Here is a 15,230-nt window from a genome sequence, read left to right as displayed (position 1 = left end):
TGCCGCTCTGCTCTCGTGACAGCGAATATCGTTCGCCGGCTAAAGATGTGAGGTATCGTGTCCACCATCATCCAGCTGACAGGGTCAAATGGTTTTGCACTGCCAATTACTTTACCAAATCAGGATTCGCCTCTGCGGCGCTGCAGCTCCACGTTTAAGGACATCCCAAACCCCATATCAAGAATTGGTACGACATGCTTTAGGAGCTTGATGCCTCATACTTCACATATTCGATAGAGATCAAAGACGAGTTCAAGGCGAAATGACATATTAGCCAACGAAATTGTTACTTGTACATTAATTCGCGATGTAGTGGCAAAATTGTGATGAAGACGATTGATGCTGCCGAAAACTACTACTTAAATATCCACGACATGTATGGAGCCGAGGTAGGCTTTTTGCGGTCACCGGTTTAGAGTGCAGAGTGCTACGCAACTGTAATGCTAAATAGTACAAGAATTCACGATTGGCTTTGAATGGAAATTGTATAAGTTACTAGGTGCATAGCCACTGTTTACTGTAGAGTAAATAGCTGAGTGGTCTATCCTTCGTCATGGCCACCATTTGTCCATCAGCCGTGGCCGTAGTGTAGTGGTAGCCAAAGGGACAGCAGGAACAGAGCAGCGGAATTGAGTAGCATCCGACAGATCCGTCTCGCATAGTGCTGCGACGGATCCTTCCTGATCTTCGCCGCACGGCCTGTGCTGGCGGAAATGTGCGGCATGCAGGCTGTATCTGATGTTGTAGGTATATGTGCAATTGAGACGACTACGCCTTGTCAGATATCCCAGGCTCAGTGAAATTGCAGGCAAGACTGACTAACAAGCAATTTTTAGTTTTGTCAATATTGAACAGGGGCGACGGCGTTGGAGGCAGAGGTACGACGTATGCGTATACATTTGCTGGTAGGAGAGGGTAGCCCGCCACCGAAGCACTTCAGCGGGCGTGTCGCCTCTCTTGATCCAGCCAGTATCCAACGTCAGCCTACTTCCTACCCTTAGTGGCCAGGTTGCCTCCCAACCGTTTACTTACACTATTGTATTCAATTCTCCCACTCCCCTTTTCTCGTCAGTGCAACCATACTGCCGTGATTTTGTACATTACTACGCCTGGTTTTTTTGAAGACTCACCCTGCTCCTGTCGCTCATCCGTTTATCGGCACTTTTTGCGTCATATCTCCCAACGGACGCCGCACTTGCTCCGTCTTAACAGTCATGGTCTCTTTACCTTGGTCTCATCCGTATCCTACTCCACCCGGATCGGGTTTCTGGGGTCCTCGGTATGTAAATTTGCTGCAGTCTCATGCTGTTCTTGATTCTCCATGCTCATTCGGTTTCGCGGTTGCCGTCGGAGCGCTGACCGTCGATCGACGGATCTAACAAATATTATTTAGGACGTCTACTATTGATTGGTGCGAGGAGAACTATGTCGTGTCAATATATGTTGCAGAGGCCATGAACACTATTACAAATGGAATGTTTGGTATGTTACGTTTCGTCGCTCTTTAGCCTGTGGGTGCCTGTTCGGTGCCTGTTCGATGCCTGTTCGATTGCGACATTTCGATTCGAATTACTGTTTGTGGGCTAACCAATAAATCTTTCCCTTTACAGTCGCTCTTGCTGCCTTTGCCATCTACAATGCGGTCACTCAGAAGCATGAAAAGCGTTTTATCTTGACAGCCATGGGATTTGCTCTTGTCGGCGTAGGCTCGTGGTTGTTCCACATGACCCTTCAGTATGAATACCAGTTGCTCGATGAACTACCCATGATTTACGCTACCTGTGTTCCAACTTGGGCAGTATTCTCGTATGCACGAAATAAGAAGGATACAATCTTGCTGGGTGTCTACATCTTCCTTGGTGCTTCTATTTTGACCGCTGTTTACCTGCACTTCAAGGACCCCACGATCCATCAGGCTGGCTACGCTGTTTTGACCGGCATGGTCCTGTTCCGTTCGCTCTACCTTATCGTGACCAAAATCGAGGATGCTCATGCTCGTGCGGATATGTGGAGAACTGTGATCATTGGCATTGTCACTTTCCTCAGCGGCTATGGTCTGTGGATGATCGACATTCACTTTTGCGGCACTCTACGCCACGCCCGGCGTGTCGTTGGTATGCCTTACGGTTTCTTGCTTGAAGGTCACGGATGGTGGCATATTCTTACCGGTCTGGGAGTATACTACTATCTCGTCTTCTTGGAGTACCTCCGCATCTGTCTCGTCGGCCGAGCCCCAGACTACAACTACGTATGGGACTGGGGTTTTTTCCCGCACGTTGACCTTAAGAAGAAGACCACGGCTAAGGAGGTCAAGAAAAATAACTGAAGTCAACGCTATATATTTGTATATGCGAGGTAACTGTGTTTTATGTTTCTTCACATTTGCTTTTTGTGCGTGTTTCGTGTTGCCGTATAAATTGTGCTGTTTGTTGGCATTGCTCTCCCACGCCGTTATGATCTTTTCTTAGTGGTTATTTATGTGGTACGAAGGTATGTTCCTCAAAAAACGAGTTCCTTACTCATCGTTTGTTATATAGACTTTTGTTTCCTGTCACGAAGGGTTATGGCCTCGGAATATATATGTCTGTTATAGTTTGACAAGAATTTGTATCTTCATCTGAGTTCTGGTGATTATGACGTTATGGTATATAGCACGGCTTACTTTTTTCTTTGCTTTGTTTTGCTTGCAATGAGTTGGCAGCGGCGAATTTCTTCTCGTCATGGTGGACTTGGTTTACAACTGCAAACGCTATATTGTCAACCGGTGTTTGTTTGCTAGCTTTTTGCAGATGGATGTGGTGAAGCGAGATGCTATAGAATTATATATGATCTCTTTATATCGGCTTGGTTTTTCAATGTATATGTGTTGGCCTAATCATTTTCTTCATGGAGAGTGGATGTTAAAAGTTCTAGATCCACAAAAAAATAAATGAAGCAGTTTTATCTGTGAATATATTTGATCCAATTCGCTGGTAATGCCAATAAAACACAACATCACAATTCAAAATAAACAATGAATTAACTATTTGAATACATATGAAACATAACACCGTGTCAAATGCCAACATGACGACAAAAAGTGAGTGACTACCCCCAACAACAATCAACTAGCCAGATGGAACAATTCAGAATTAATCCACGCCCCAAATGCTCATTCTTGTCTCTTTCCGTCCAAACTTTTCTTCGCTCGCGTTATACGTAATACAAAATAGCAAATGACCTTGGCCTTTGCCTAACATCTCGTTTAATGCATCATTTTCGCACGACATCATTCTAATCCGCCCTACGGTCAATTCTCTCGATCAGCTCCTGAATCTGCTGGCGATACATCATCTTCAAATCCGCGACATCGTCTTCTAGCTCATTTACCCGTTCCGTCTTCTCGCCAAGCAACTCAAGCGTTGTCTGCTCACGCAGTCGCAGGTCATCCATCTGGTTCTGAAGCTCGGTGCACTTGGATTCAACGTCTCGCTTGTTCTTGACTTCGCGAAGCAACTCGACGATTTCTTCTCGAGCCTGGTCGCGGTCGCGCGCGAGAATCGCAAGTTCCTCCTTCGCAGATGCGAGTTCGGATGATAGGCGTCGGATAACGGTGCTCATCCGCTCCGAGGACGAAACACCGCCGATAGCTGTAGATGCGTTGGAACCCAGGTCATCGGCTGGGTTGCTCCCGCCCGTCGAGTCCGCCGAACCGCCATGACCGATGAACATGCTGTTTTGCATATTGATCTGCTGAGGTGCTAGCGGAGTGTTCATCTCGGCCAATGATACGAAGGACGCGGACGTCGATATCACTGGTGTTCCGCCTGCTGACTGTGATGGCGACGGTAGGTGATTCGTTTGAATCGATGGGATGTTTGACCGGGTCGTTCGCGACACTCGGCGATACTGGATGGTAGTCGGAACACCATTCGACCCGCTCACACTATTGCCTGCGCTGGAGGTGCCGTACCAATCTCCATATGACGATTCTCTGCTGAAATTGAAATTATTTCGACCACCGTTCTGTTGGACAGATCCATAACCCGGCGACATCGGATGCTTGGAGAATGTCGGAGATGACAGAGCCGGTGGCGACCGTAATTGCATCATTGTCTCGTCCCGTCGAGCCTTTTCTTCTTCCAATAGCCGCTGCTCCAATTCTGTTTTCTCTTTCTCCAGCTCTTCAATTGCCGTCGCAGATCGCGCAGTCTCGTCGTCTATCCGTTGGCGCAGGGAAGCCACAACGTCGGTCTGCAGTTGTAACTCAGCTTCAAGGTCGCTAATACGACATGTAACATTCTCTATTTCCTGCTCCGACTCGCGAGCTCGGGCAGTCTCCGCCTGAAGTTTCTTTCGCAGAGTCGCCTCGCGCTTCCCAACCTCGTCATGTTCGTTCTCGAGACTGGCGATCCGTGAGTGTAGCGACGCTTCGATTCCATGCCAATTCTGTGTGGCAATTGCATACTGTGATTGTAGGGTTTCGACTTGTCGTAGCATCTTCGCTTGCGTGTCTCCTGTAGCTCCAGCAGAAAGTTCTTCGGTCTGTATGCGCAACATCTCGAGCTTATGTTCAAGGGACTGTATATGTTAGTGACCATTATGATGACATGTTAAAAGATAGCATACACTAATCTCGTCCCGGAGTTCATGCTCACGAGTCTTCGATCTGTCCATCTCTCTGCTCAGCTTCGACTCCAAGTTAAACTTTTCATGCGTGAATCGTTCTTGCTCGAGTGCATGTTCAGCCTTGAGTGCCTCCAACTGCTGCGCCAAAGATTCTGCACGTTTCTTTTCCTTCTCCAGGGCTTCTGTCTGAGCTTTCTGCACTGCATCATCGGCAAGTATATTCGCCTTTGCGAGCTCATCGCGTAAGTCTGAGATTGTGCCTTTCAGGGTATCTCTTTCCCGCTTTAAAATATCAACCTCCGAGTCCGATTTGGCCAGAATCTTTATGCGCTCCGATTGCTTCCGCTCGATTTCATTTGCTTTCCGCAGTCGTTCACGCAGGTCAGCTGCCTCTTTCTCTGCGCGTTCCTGCCGCCGCTTGGCCTCTTGGGCCTGTCTCTCCGCTTCCCTCTCAGCGTTCCGTAATCGCTTGATAGTGGTCATATGCTTTAGTTCATTTTTCGACAGCGTCTCACCTTCGAGGAGAAGTAAAGCGATTTTTTCATCTTTCTCTGCGAGACGTGTGTCAATATGATTGTGATTTCCCTTCTTTTGTGTATAATCGAGGAGCTCGTTAGACAGATATTTTACTTTCTCTTCGAGGATTGTGATACGGTTGAGAGACGAATGAAGATCCTCTTGCTTTTGAGCAAGCTCGGAATGGAGTTGTAGTAGATCTGACGGGGGTGGTGGTAGCTGATCAGGTGCGGCTGTCTCTGCCACCGACGCTTGGTTCAGCGCAACCGATGTCGTCGAATTTGCATTCGAAGTCTGCGGATCTGGTGGTGTTGACTCTGCGGCTTCTGGCGACGTGATATCTTCCGTCTCGTATTTAATCGCAGTCGTCCGCTCGGGCTCTTTCTCGCTCGAGAGTCGGCTATCTTCCATTGACGGTCGTGTGCTTTCAATCGATTGCCGCGCACTGCTCTCAACAGACGAATATCCAGGCGTTGACCGTCTAGAAGTACTGCTCCCCAATTTCTGCGCCTGCATCGCCAGCGCGAGCCGTTGCTGCATCGATATCCGCTGCCCAGAACGATCTGTCGCAGGAGTCACTGGGACTATAGGTGCTTCTGGTGCCATAGACGGATCCAATACCTTATCCAGACTCTGCTCGACAGTGGTAACCGCCCGCTTTATAAAAGAACCCCACTGGCTCGTACCATTGGAAGACGAGGTCGTTAATGGGGGGGATGATGCCGGGGGGGGAGGTGTTGTCGCTGCAGGCAATGTCGGCGACGGCGTCGATATCGCAACTGGAGCTGCCGCAATGGGCATCGCAGCCGGAGCAGGAGCCGTTGTTTTCGTCGTCGCAGTGGACGGAGGGCCATCTTGTTGCGAGACGGCAGTTACTGATGCGGACTCCGATGGTGCTGGATTCGGCGTGGCTGCTTCGAGATTCGCATCCTGAGATTGTGCAGCCCCAATTGCTGCCGCTGCCGACGTCAAGTCAGCATCGGAAGCCATTATTGGCCGTTGCAATAACTGTGCGAGAGTCTGTCGTCGTTTATCGAATCAATCAATGGCCAGACTTCGGATATGCTTGAAAGGCCCTTTGTAGCGAGAGAGAAGTAGGTACTGCCGCCGTCTCTGCGTGCGGGATCATGCGTGAGTGAGCAAACACATAAAACGCACGTTGACGAATTCTGGGTGCGATGTCCCAACTGATGCCGCATGGTTCCACACTCAGAACTATACTCATCTCAGAAACAATACACAAAGCCCTATATAATGTCTAGTCAAACGACTTTCCAGCTTCTAATTCACAGTAAGTTATAATTTTTTATCAACTGGACCAGGGAGAGACAACTCAAAAGTAGGCAGTACTTTCGTTAAGCCGACACCAATTGCTGAGTGCTGAAATAGCTAGATACCACAAAGTACCTGCTGCACTTCCTAAAACATACTTCTACGTCATTATTAATAACACTTTATATTTCTATCCATTGTCCTCCGATAGGCTCAATATTGAGGCTGGACCTGGCGACGGAGTATAACTGGTGGTATCACTACTACTTTTCTCACGCGGCCAAACTCTGTTTAACCGACATGAAACTATTTTCTCTCTACCTACGAATTTGCCATTTCTAACACAATGGAAAACCGCAGACCCCGGAATCATTTATTTACCGTACTGTCGGTTGCTGAAGTATCATTAACAACCCAACTTGATATCTTTCGAACAGGATATCTGCCTATGATATAACATGTGTACAATGCCTGCGGCCCGCAAGTTACCCTTTGTGAGATTTGTGAGTTTATCACCTCCAATACCCTAACCCCATGCGACCATAGTTAAGAGCGAACGTACTATGTTTCTACAAAATGTAGCATATATTGCGAAACCTTACAAGTCGCACTGTCAATTACCTGTAACGACGGACTTCAGCGAATAATCCCTGAGTAAGTCGAATGCTGAATTCATATCTGTTTCTTGTAATGTTCATTATTCTCCTTGTAGATACCACAATAACTTCTTGGTCGAGTAAATAACCTCCAGTAAATAATGTAGCAGATGGCATATATCTAAAAGGCGTATAGCTAGGTAAATATTTGAGAGTTATGCGATGTAAATTATGAAACAAGATTAGAGATTTTCGGGACTAAACTGTACTAATAACCCTCACTCTTGGTTCTGATCGGACGGATCCCCCAGCGTCGTGTCAAGTTGACAGACTTGTTATTCTTATTGGCGTAGTCTTATGCTATACGTTGTTTACTACTAAATATATATATCAATGTCATTATCGTTAATAAAATTGAAGTAAGCTTGGCCATAAAATCGGTGTCCATTTTTACCACTTTGCAGAGCCTGATAGGCAACTTGGTGGAATGCTAATCAATCGATCTAGTAACGAAGTAGTACTTTCTCTCTGTGCTTGACATCCTCATTGTTGCGTCTGGTCCGTATGGAGTCACATTGCACAGCACCGGAGTGGACCTCGAGAAGAGATAGCCCTCCCATGCCAGGCCATTATGAAATAGACCTAATTCTTGTAGAGGTAATATATCTCCTTACAAGTCCTTGTACGTGCAGCTACTGACGTCTACACAGATACAATAGCCATGACAGACGAGCCGTGCATTACCCGAATACTTTCAACAACTACCACCGGCAGACGAGATCTTTTCCGAGCTCCGGTCCGTGAGAGAGATGGGAAGTGCGTCATATCTGGCCTTGTCAACACTGGGGCATATAGGGACGTTGGAGGGGTTCTGAAGCCGCGGACATCTTCCCACTCTCCAGCGAAGAATATTGGGTGCAGAACGAATTTTCTCGGAGGATATGGATAGAACGGGAGAACGGGAAAGGGTGACACGGGGACATACTCATATCAGAATGGGCTGCTTATGAACCCTGAATCCATCAGAGATTTGATGGTTTTGATTTCTCCCTCAACCCAGATGATGGCTATAAGGTAATCTGTTTGATTCACAAATTGTCTGGCTTGATCGACCAGCTGGAAAAACCGCGCCGACATTTAAAACACATGTGGGTTCTTGGCTGCTGCCGTGCGCAAGCTAGCTGTAGCAGGATCCATTATAGCTTCGCTATAACCGGGAAAAACGATGAGATGCTGATAGATGTTGTTTCGAGATTACTGAAGATCCAACGCACGGTTACGTTTACGCGTTCAGATTCGTACCTGTGCAGATTCGACGCCACCAGTTACTGTGACGGCAAATAATGTGGCTCTGATTCAGGAAAGACCCGCCAGCACGACGAATGTCGACTGGTCTGGAACGTACGTCTAATACCGGTTGAAGCTAACCAGTCACCACTATTATGATAGATGACAGTCTAGACTGCAAGATGACTGAATGGCCACCGCGTGCAGCTGACTTTCGGTAGATCGATTACATGATGCGTCATATACCCAGTTTCATGATCGTAAGTGACAAAGGCCGCAATTAATTATTGTTAGTGGATGAATTGATGCGGCTTACTGGAGTCGAGGCATTCTAAAAAACACACTGAGGACCGGACCAATCAGAGACAGTGTAGCTAACAGCATCGCTTAGACCGACACAATGATAAGCTGCACCGTGGCTTGGCTAGGTCGTCATTCCCCGTCGTCCTGTTGCATCGCTAGCGCAGCCACTACATTCTCCGCTATTTCCCATTTTAGTATGACAAGTATGGACTAAGCTTCATGCCGTAAATTTCTATTCTAAACTTAATGCCGCACACTTAGCAAGATTAGCTGACGGATTGTATACTACAAAAAAATGTACTAAAGGAGTCAACCAAAACGATGACAAGTGCAGAATCACAATATACAAAAGATGCGCACAAATGATATGATAACAAACCAATACCCCTAAAACAACAAAAAACCAGCCCAATAACAACACAAAGGACCCAAACAACCACATGGCGGATATAAAGACCTAGTAAACTTTTTAAACATATTCTATATAAGCCTACCGCTCTAAAGACCACATCTGAAATCATCATTAAACAATTAAGTAAAACCGATACCCGCTATGAAATGCTGTAATAAAGACATCAAACATAAAGGAGCGAATGACTGCATGACAATCGACATTAACGATGAAGTAATTAAGTACTGTCGATTAACCGGACCATAGCAAACGCTGCGCCAGCTGCCACTGCTCCAGTTAACACCATTTGTACTCCACCCCAGGCAGCCTGAAGCTTGTCGTTGTTACCGGTGAAAATAGTCTTCGCAATGCCGAAGATGAAGAGAGTGATAACCATGATGATTGAGCTTAGAACAAGCCCAGCCTGGACAGTGTGAACAAACAAGTACGGGAAAAGAGGAACGAAACCACCAAGGAAGTAGGCGGAACCAATGGTAGCGGCAGACATAAACTCTCGCCCAATGGGCGGCTCTTCCATACCACGACCGAATTTCATTATGAAGTTGACCATCTCTTCAGGGCTCTTCTCAAGGTCACCGAGGATAGAGGACACAGTAGATGGAGCTAAGCCATATTCGCTCATGGCTTCCATGACAGCTTCTTCTGATGATGACCGATTGGTCTGAATAAGTTCTCTCTCGCGCTCAAGCTGAGATTTGTAACAATCACTACAGTAGGTTAGTAAAGTATGGAGAGGCAGCAATGTAACAAAAGTCCAAAATACCTTTCACTCTTGGCTCCCAAATAGCCGCCCAAGCCCATGGAAATGGCACCGCTAACAAGTTCAGCAATACCACCAGTGATGACAACCCTAGTATCACCCAAACTGCTCAAGCCAGCAGTGAGAGCGAATGGAACAGTAAGACCGTCGGACAAGCCAATAACAGCATCAGAAATTACTCGAGGCGAAAACCAATGCGATCGACTACTAGATCCGGATGAGTTGCTGGAAGCAGTAATCGTGTCGGACCCAGACGACTCACGATCAAAGGACTCGTGCTCGTCGAGAAGTGGTCGGCGTTCCTCTTCATAGATAGGGAGAACGGTTTCACTTGCGCCAGATGAACCGATTTCGATAGCGGTTTGTCGTCTAGCGTTAACCTGGTGTTTACTGTTGGGCTTGTAGCCCAGCAAACATCGAATAAAAGTAGCCATTGTTGCCCAAAACCGTAGCAGCGACGAGTAGACAGTTATTGAAGGGGGGACACGATGGCGTAAACTGCTGAGACGAGAGAAAGTAACGTTTGCAAGGAGATTCCCAGCAGTAGATAGATGTAGATAAATATGCACGACTGGAGTTGGCTGAATCGATAGGGAACCAAACAACGATGAGCAGGCCAGGCCCGAGGACTTTATCCATTCCTTCTGGCAGATTACACAGGACCCGCCTTCTGGACCGGCGCGCAAGCTAGTACGCTTGGGGAACGAAACAAACACACAGAAGCAACCTCTTTTAGGCTTAGCGTGTTGCTTCAGTCCTAGCTCCACCAAACGCGAGGCCCCTGGCACGTGCCTCAGGCATAAGCGGCAATTGCATGCGCTCTGATTGGCTCAATTCTACGCTTCGAGCGGGGTCTATAGCGGTCTAGACCTCTTTTCCGTGCTTATCTCTTTTCTAGGTCAATCTGATTTCTTGCACAGCCGCAAATCAGCCACACTAAGCCGTTGCACCCGCCACACAGTACGAATCCCATTCTGGCATTGATCCACCACCCAGCCAGGAAAATCCTTCATGATAGGGGGAACTGTTGTAGCATCATACATAGTAGACAGATAACTTGGGCTCACTGCTCAGACCCAGCTGGCTTTCTCTGTAGTTCGTAACACGAGTTGAAGTTGGGGATTGCCTGTGGACGACCAAAAGACTGGCTCGGCGGAGTCAATTACTGACTAGTTACGACTCGTACACTGAATACGGACGTTGCTAGGCTCCAATAGGCCGCTACGCAGCAGCTGTCGCAACAATTGCATACTGCGTATTTCGGGTCTTAAACGAATACAGGATTTCAACCGGCGCGCCTTCATGACCTCCCTGTGCACTCTCGCCTTGGCTCCGGCTACAGCATATGAAGGAAGGTTGCCTTAGAGCAGCGGCGCAGTATTGTTCTACATGGCATTCCAAATAATAGCTGCTGTTGGCGTATTGCCCTCTGGCCAATAATAATGTGCTCAAAAGCGGCTTATGTTAAGTTTTCTTCCATATCTCAGGCTGTATGTGGGCTCGCAGCTGACGGCGGACCCTTGATACTCGAGCTTTGTCCAATTGCTTATTTGCTCGTTTGTAGGGATAGTGGGCTCTGCTAGTCCAGTGTGGGTCCCATGAGTCCGTCGATGGTGCTGCACTAAAGTCATTATTATTGCGAATACGATTATTTGCTATCAAATTACCCTGCAGAGAGACACCAGTATGGAATAAGCTTCAAACCGATTGTAAGCGATTCATCTCTCGGTGCGAAATACTTCGCTTTGGGCCAAGTCATTGTGGCTCGAGTTCGCAGATTTGGTCATCATGCCCTCGGGACACGTGAGCTGAGGCGTCGTCGGCGTCACATCATCGCAACGCTTTCGCAGTGGAAGTATTTCCCCGCAGAGGGCCTAGATGGACCCAGGTTCTGAGAGTGGGATTAATAACGATAACTCAACTACGACACCATCCATGGCTGACGAAGAGCTCGTCGACGCGTTCCCACTCCACACGGCGGCTCGTGAGAACCGCGAGCTCGCCGTCCGCTCCCTCATCCGATCCGATCCTTCGCTGATCTCGAAACGAGACGACGATGGCCGCACACCGCTATTCTGGGCTGTTAGCGCCGGTAATGCCGACATCGTGCAGGCACTACTGACAGCTGCGACGGGGCCTGACGGACAGTTGAAGCGAATTGATATCGACGATACTGACGAGGCTGGTAAGTCCTATAAAAAATTAGGATGCTTTGATTCTGCTAATTCTAACCTTGCGACGTGACGATATCTAGGTTGGACAGTCGCTCACATCGCCGCGTCTGTAGGATCGCTGCCGATCCTGGATATGCTTTTACCTTACGATGCCGATCTCTCTAGACAAACCTCAGCGGGTCAAACTCCACTGCACTATGCCGTTTCGCGCATCCGATATGACGTCGCGGTGAGGCTAATCGAGAAATATCCTGCCGCAGTGCGAATCAGGGACCGGCAAAATCAAGTCCCCTTACATCGGGCAGCCGCGATTGGGAATATCCCGTTGATTAATTTGTTGATTAAGAACAAGTCTCCGCTGAATACAGTGGATCGGTCCGGTTGGACTCCGTTGTTTCATGCCGCGGCTGAGGGTCATGGAGATGCGGCATTGGCACTGATTCGTGTTGGTGCAGACACAGAGAAAATTGATCCTGACGGAAACACGTTCCTAAATGTATGCCCGGACGATAAGGTGAAGAAGTGGATTCAGGATATGGCGGCGCGGGAGGGACAGGGGTTGTAGGCTAGTCGGATCAATTAAAGCAAAAGCAATATGCATTGTAATTGGGTTCGTAATCGCATTCGTGAGACAAACTGATTGTATATAGGATTGGTAAATAATGGGGGGAAAAGGTAATAGAATATACTGACAATAATGAACCTCATACTTGAAGCGAAAAGTCTTCCAATCCATTTACCGCGTCTACTTTACAAATCCCTCGTATACTGATTCTGCCGTACACTCTTCCTATCTCCTTGATCTGGTTTTGTATCTTGTCACGGACTTCTTTTGTCTGTAAAGCGCACAAACTTGCGGTGCTGCCCTTGATACCTTTGCGCAATAGAGATATCTGGATATCACTGTAGGCGTCGATTGCGAGCCTGACTATGAGTTAAATGTGCACCTTTACCATGTCACAAAAGAGATTACATGGCTGCAACGGACCCTTCTAAGGAAAAAATTAACTCAGTGTATCAGGAATATCGAGGCATTCTGTGACCACTCGCAGACCGGAGTCCTTGGAGCGTGTCATCATGTCAGCCATGACTCGGGCGCGTTCGGTTCAGATACATGATTGGATATCAGGGTGTGGCATTTTCAGTCAGAACGCTTGGACGACAGGAACGGTGGTGGTGTTTACAATCCTGAGCTTCTCATCGCCGAATAATGCGATGTTGATAGTTCAGGTTCTAGACGCGTACTGACCACGTCACTTTCCTGGTTGCTCCTCAGGACCCACCAAATAATTAATATACCGGCGTCGCAGCATGGCTCTAAGACTGTTTGACTCGATTCTTCATTTATCCTCAAAGAAGCTTCTCACACGTTTTGGCGGATTCAATATATTATGTTCCAAATTAATTTACTGCCGGTACAATCACAGATTTCAGCTTTGTTGTATATTTAAACCGTTAGCCCGCTAATTTTTCAAATGCAAACGCCAAATAAAATCCTACAACATTAGTAAATATTTCTTTATCAAATTATATGTGATTTTTGCTCAACGTACCAGCAGCTTCTCTCTGATCTCCTTCAATTCCATAACTTCCGTCCTGTTTGGTGACACCCATGCGACGACAAATATCGAATAGTTCAGGATGCTCACTAGTTTCATCGTCAAATACGTCATGGAACCCTTTGCGATAAATTAACTCCAATTTGTAATCCTCGGCCATGCTAACATTTGATTAGTCTCTCTACTTCCCTCGTTGGCTGCCTTCACAAACTTACGCTCGGAAAATTTCGAATGGCACGACATATTCAGGGACGTCCTCAACAGCATCCTCGAGGAAGAATGAATATCGCTGCCCGTAAGGAGGCCGGAAAATTCCGTTTCTGGGAGGATCATTATAAAACCTCACACTATATACAGAGTTACCCCACTCCTTTTTTCCTGGAGGCAATTTTGAAATATGGTCGATTATAGCATCTGAAGATGGAATAGTGCCTATAAATTTTCCTCCTCTTCGAAGCGATTTCGACACATTCTCAAGCATCTGACGAGCTTTTTGTTCATTCTCAAATGCGTAATGCATACAGAACTGCATGCTCACGATGTCAACAGGAAATACAGCCTGGTGCATCTCTCTAGGAAGGTACGCTGGAAGGGGCATCTAACCTTGCATGTTAGTATAGTCCAATAAAAATAATTACTGAACTCTAGTATACCCCAAAGGCATCACCAGCAAAAAATTCCGCCCAAAATCTTCGCCGTCTCATATTGTTATACCTCTCCCTAGCTTGATTTATACTGACTTCGGCCACATCAATACCTATATAACCTCGAATACCCGCAATATCCCATTTTAACAAGTCACCTCCTTTGCCACAGCCCATATCTAACACAACATCATCTCTATTTGCAAATCTTTTTATAAGGACAGACTTTATAAAATTGTTGAACGATTTTAGTTTAATGATGGGTGAGTACTGCCGCTGCGCAACTCCCTGATCTGGTCGCGCGTTGTAGTGCTGCCGTACAACAGAGTCGATTGATCGTCGTGACAGCTCTGTCTGCATACGCTGAGATTCCTGTACTTCCATCTGGCGACGTTTCACACCATCTTGTTCGCGAGCCTCATGTGTTCGTCGAGCAGAGGCAGAAGGGCGCTTCAGTTTTCGCGGTGGAGATCGCGGGGGAGACTTAGGCTCTGGGCGCGCGGACACAGATGATGACGAAGCTACTTGAGCATGTGTAGGAGATGCAGATGACATTGCATGCTTATTGCCCGCGGGTTTCGATAGATGAGCTAACTCTGACCCCCGAGCTCCATCATCCTTCTTTCTTCTTGATTCGGCAAGTACTTTTTGTTTTGATGTATTCGCGCCTTCTAGTTGCGTCTCTGTCGCTTTGCCTTTATAATCGGTTGAAGCTGCAGTTGAGCTTGCCCATAATGATGATGCTGTTGATGATGTGGACTTGGTGCGGATGCCGTTCTCGTCTGTTTCCACAATTGCGTCTGTCGCGATCTCTTTCCCTGTCGCTATCACTCCATCGATATCCTCTGACTGATCTGGCATAATAATATTGCAAACTTTGAGAAGTTATATGTAATATATACTCGTCTTACGATTACGATTTCTCTGGTTGGCAAACCGGATTACATTTGTCAGTAACCAAGCTTCAGGTTTAATTTGTCTTGCGTGCGGCTCCTAATATGTATGCTGGTGATTATACGTTAGTCCCGACAATGGTGCATAACCCTAACCCCAATAACTATGGAATTCATACCTATGGTTGACATTTTCGGCCAACCGA

General features: G+C 47.1%; 7 protein-coding genes across 7 annotated transcripts; 3 read left to right on the top strand and 4 right to left on the bottom strand.

The window, feature by feature from the left end:
* Positions 1–937: 937 nt before the first annotated feature.
* V1508DRAFT_238889 (ceramidase) lies at positions 938–2,523 on the top strand. The gene is made up of 3 exons (XM_066936345.1): positions 938–1,279; positions 1,394–1,482; positions 1,611–2,523. The coding sequence occupies exons 1-3, from the start codon at positions 1,215–1,217 to the stop codon at positions 2,324–2,326; spliced, it is 870 nt and encodes a 289-aa protein (XP_066793782.1). The 5' UTR covers positions 938–1,214; the 3' UTR covers positions 2,327–2,523.
* Positions 2,524–3,273: 750 nt separating this feature from the next.
* Positions 3,274–5,535, bottom strand: V1508DRAFT_359201 (TATA element modulatory factor 1 TATA binding-domain-containing protein; the record flags this gene model as incomplete). Its single annotated transcript, XM_066937093.1, has 2 exons — positions 3,274–4,560; positions 4,609–5,535. 2 exons carry the CDS (start codon positions 5,533–5,535, stop codon positions 3,274–3,276), a joined length of 2,214 nt encoding a protein of 737 aa, XP_066793781.1.
* A 1,509-nt stretch (positions 5,536–7,044) lies between these two features.
* Positions 7,045–8,689, top strand: V1508DRAFT_423511 (uncharacterized protein). Its single transcript, XM_066941176.1, has one exon. It carries the CDS (start codon positions 7,714–7,716, stop codon positions 7,939–7,941), a length of 228 nt encoding a protein of 75 aa, XP_066793780.1. The 5' UTR covers positions 7,045–7,713; the 3' UTR covers positions 7,942–8,689.
* A 97-nt stretch (positions 8,690–8,786) lies between these two features.
* On the bottom strand, positions 8,787–9,244 carry V1508DRAFT_238845 (uncharacterized protein). Its single transcript, XM_066936344.1, has one exon. The coding sequence runs from the start codon at positions 9,104–9,106 to the stop codon at positions 8,849–8,851; it is 258 nt and encodes an 85-aa protein (XP_066793779.1). The 5' UTR covers positions 9,107–9,244; the 3' UTR covers positions 8,787–8,848.
* V1508DRAFT_463697 (VIT family-domain-containing protein) lies at positions 8,799–10,345 on the bottom strand. Its single transcript, XM_066942877.1, has 2 exons — positions 9,758–10,345; positions 8,799–9,701 (listed from the first exon to the last, which is right to left on the bottom strand). Exons 1-2 carry the CDS (start codon positions 10,186–10,188, stop codon positions 9,212–9,214), a joined length of 921 nt encoding a protein of 306 aa, XP_066793778.1. The 5' UTR covers positions 10,189–10,345; the 3' UTR covers positions 8,799–9,211.
* Positions 10,346–12,061: 1,716 nt separating this feature from the next.
* Positions 12,062–12,493, top strand: V1508DRAFT_406013 (ankyrin repeat-containing domain protein; the record flags this gene model as incomplete). Its single annotated transcript, XM_066938738.1, has 1 exon — positions 12,062–12,493. One exon carries the CDS (start codon positions 12,062–12,064, stop codon positions 12,491–12,493), a length of 432 nt encoding a protein of 143 aa, XP_066793777.1.
* Positions 12,494–12,915: 422 nt separating this feature from the next.
* V1508DRAFT_463695 (mRNA capping enzyme-domain-containing protein) lies at positions 12,916–15,230 on the bottom strand. The gene is made up of 5 exons (XM_066942876.1): positions 15,204–15,230; positions 14,141–15,136; positions 13,703–14,085; positions 13,482–13,648; positions 12,916–13,424 (listed from the first exon to the last, which is right to left on the bottom strand). The coding sequence occupies exons 2-5, from the start codon at positions 14,990–14,992 to the stop codon at positions 13,384–13,386; spliced, it is 1,443 nt and encodes a 480-aa protein (XP_066793776.1). The 5' UTR covers positions 14,993–15,136; positions 15,204–15,230; the 3' UTR covers positions 12,916–13,383.

Source organism: Lipomyces doorenjongii (genome assembly GCF_038497915.1).
Source record: "Lipomyces doorenjongii strain NRRL Y-27504 unplaced genomic scaffold V1508scaffold_59, whole genome shotgun sequence".
Lineage (NCBI taxonomy): Eukaryota > Fungi > Ascomycota > Lipomycetes > Lipomycetales > Lipomycetaceae > Lipomyces > Lipomyces doorenjongii.
The sequence above is the reverse complement of the archived record's forward strand: the minus strand, read 5'-3'. Positions and strand labels throughout refer to the sequence as shown.

Bases quoted from the DNA above. Each gene is read 5' to 3' on its own strand.
- V1508DRAFT_238889 (XM_066936345.1), top strand. From the start codon at position 1,215: ATGGTCTCTTTACCTTGGTCTCATCCGTATCCTACTCCACCCGGATCG. The intron at 1,280-1,393 runs GTATGTAAATTT...AATATTATTTAG, and splicing joins TCGGGTTTCTGGGGTCCTCG to GACGTCTACTATTGATTGGT. The intron at 1,483-1,610 runs GTATGTTACGTT...TTCCCTTTACAG, and splicing joins TATTACAAATGGAATGTTTG to TCGCTCTTGCTGCCTTTGCC.
- V1508DRAFT_423511 (XM_066941176.1), top strand. From the start codon at position 7,714: ATGACAGACGAGCCGTGCATTACCCGAATACTTTCAACAACTACCACC.
- V1508DRAFT_238845 (XM_066936344.1), bottom strand. From the start codon at position 9,106: ATGATGATTTCAGATGTGGTCTTTAGAGCGGTAGGCTTATATAGAATA.
- V1508DRAFT_463697 (XM_066942877.1), bottom strand. From the start codon at position 10,188: ATGGCTACTTTTATTCGATGTTTGCTGGGCTACAAGCCCAACAGTAAA. The intron at 9,702-9,757 runs GTATTTTGGACT...AACCTACTGTAG, and splicing joins TTGGGAGCCAAGAGTGAAAG to TGATTGTTACAAATCTCAGC.
- V1508DRAFT_463695 (XM_066942876.1), bottom strand. From the start codon at position 14,992: ATGCCAGATCAGTCAGAGGATATCGATGGAGTGATAGCGACAGGGAAA. The intron at 14,086-14,140 runs GTATACTAGAGT...ATGCAAGGTTAG, and splicing joins TTGCTGGTGATGCCTTTGGG to ATGCCCCTTCCAGCGTACCT. The intron at 13,649-13,702 runs GTAAGTTTGTGA...ATCAAATGTTAG, and splicing joins CCATTCGAAATTTTCCGAGC to CATGGCCGAGGATTACAAAT.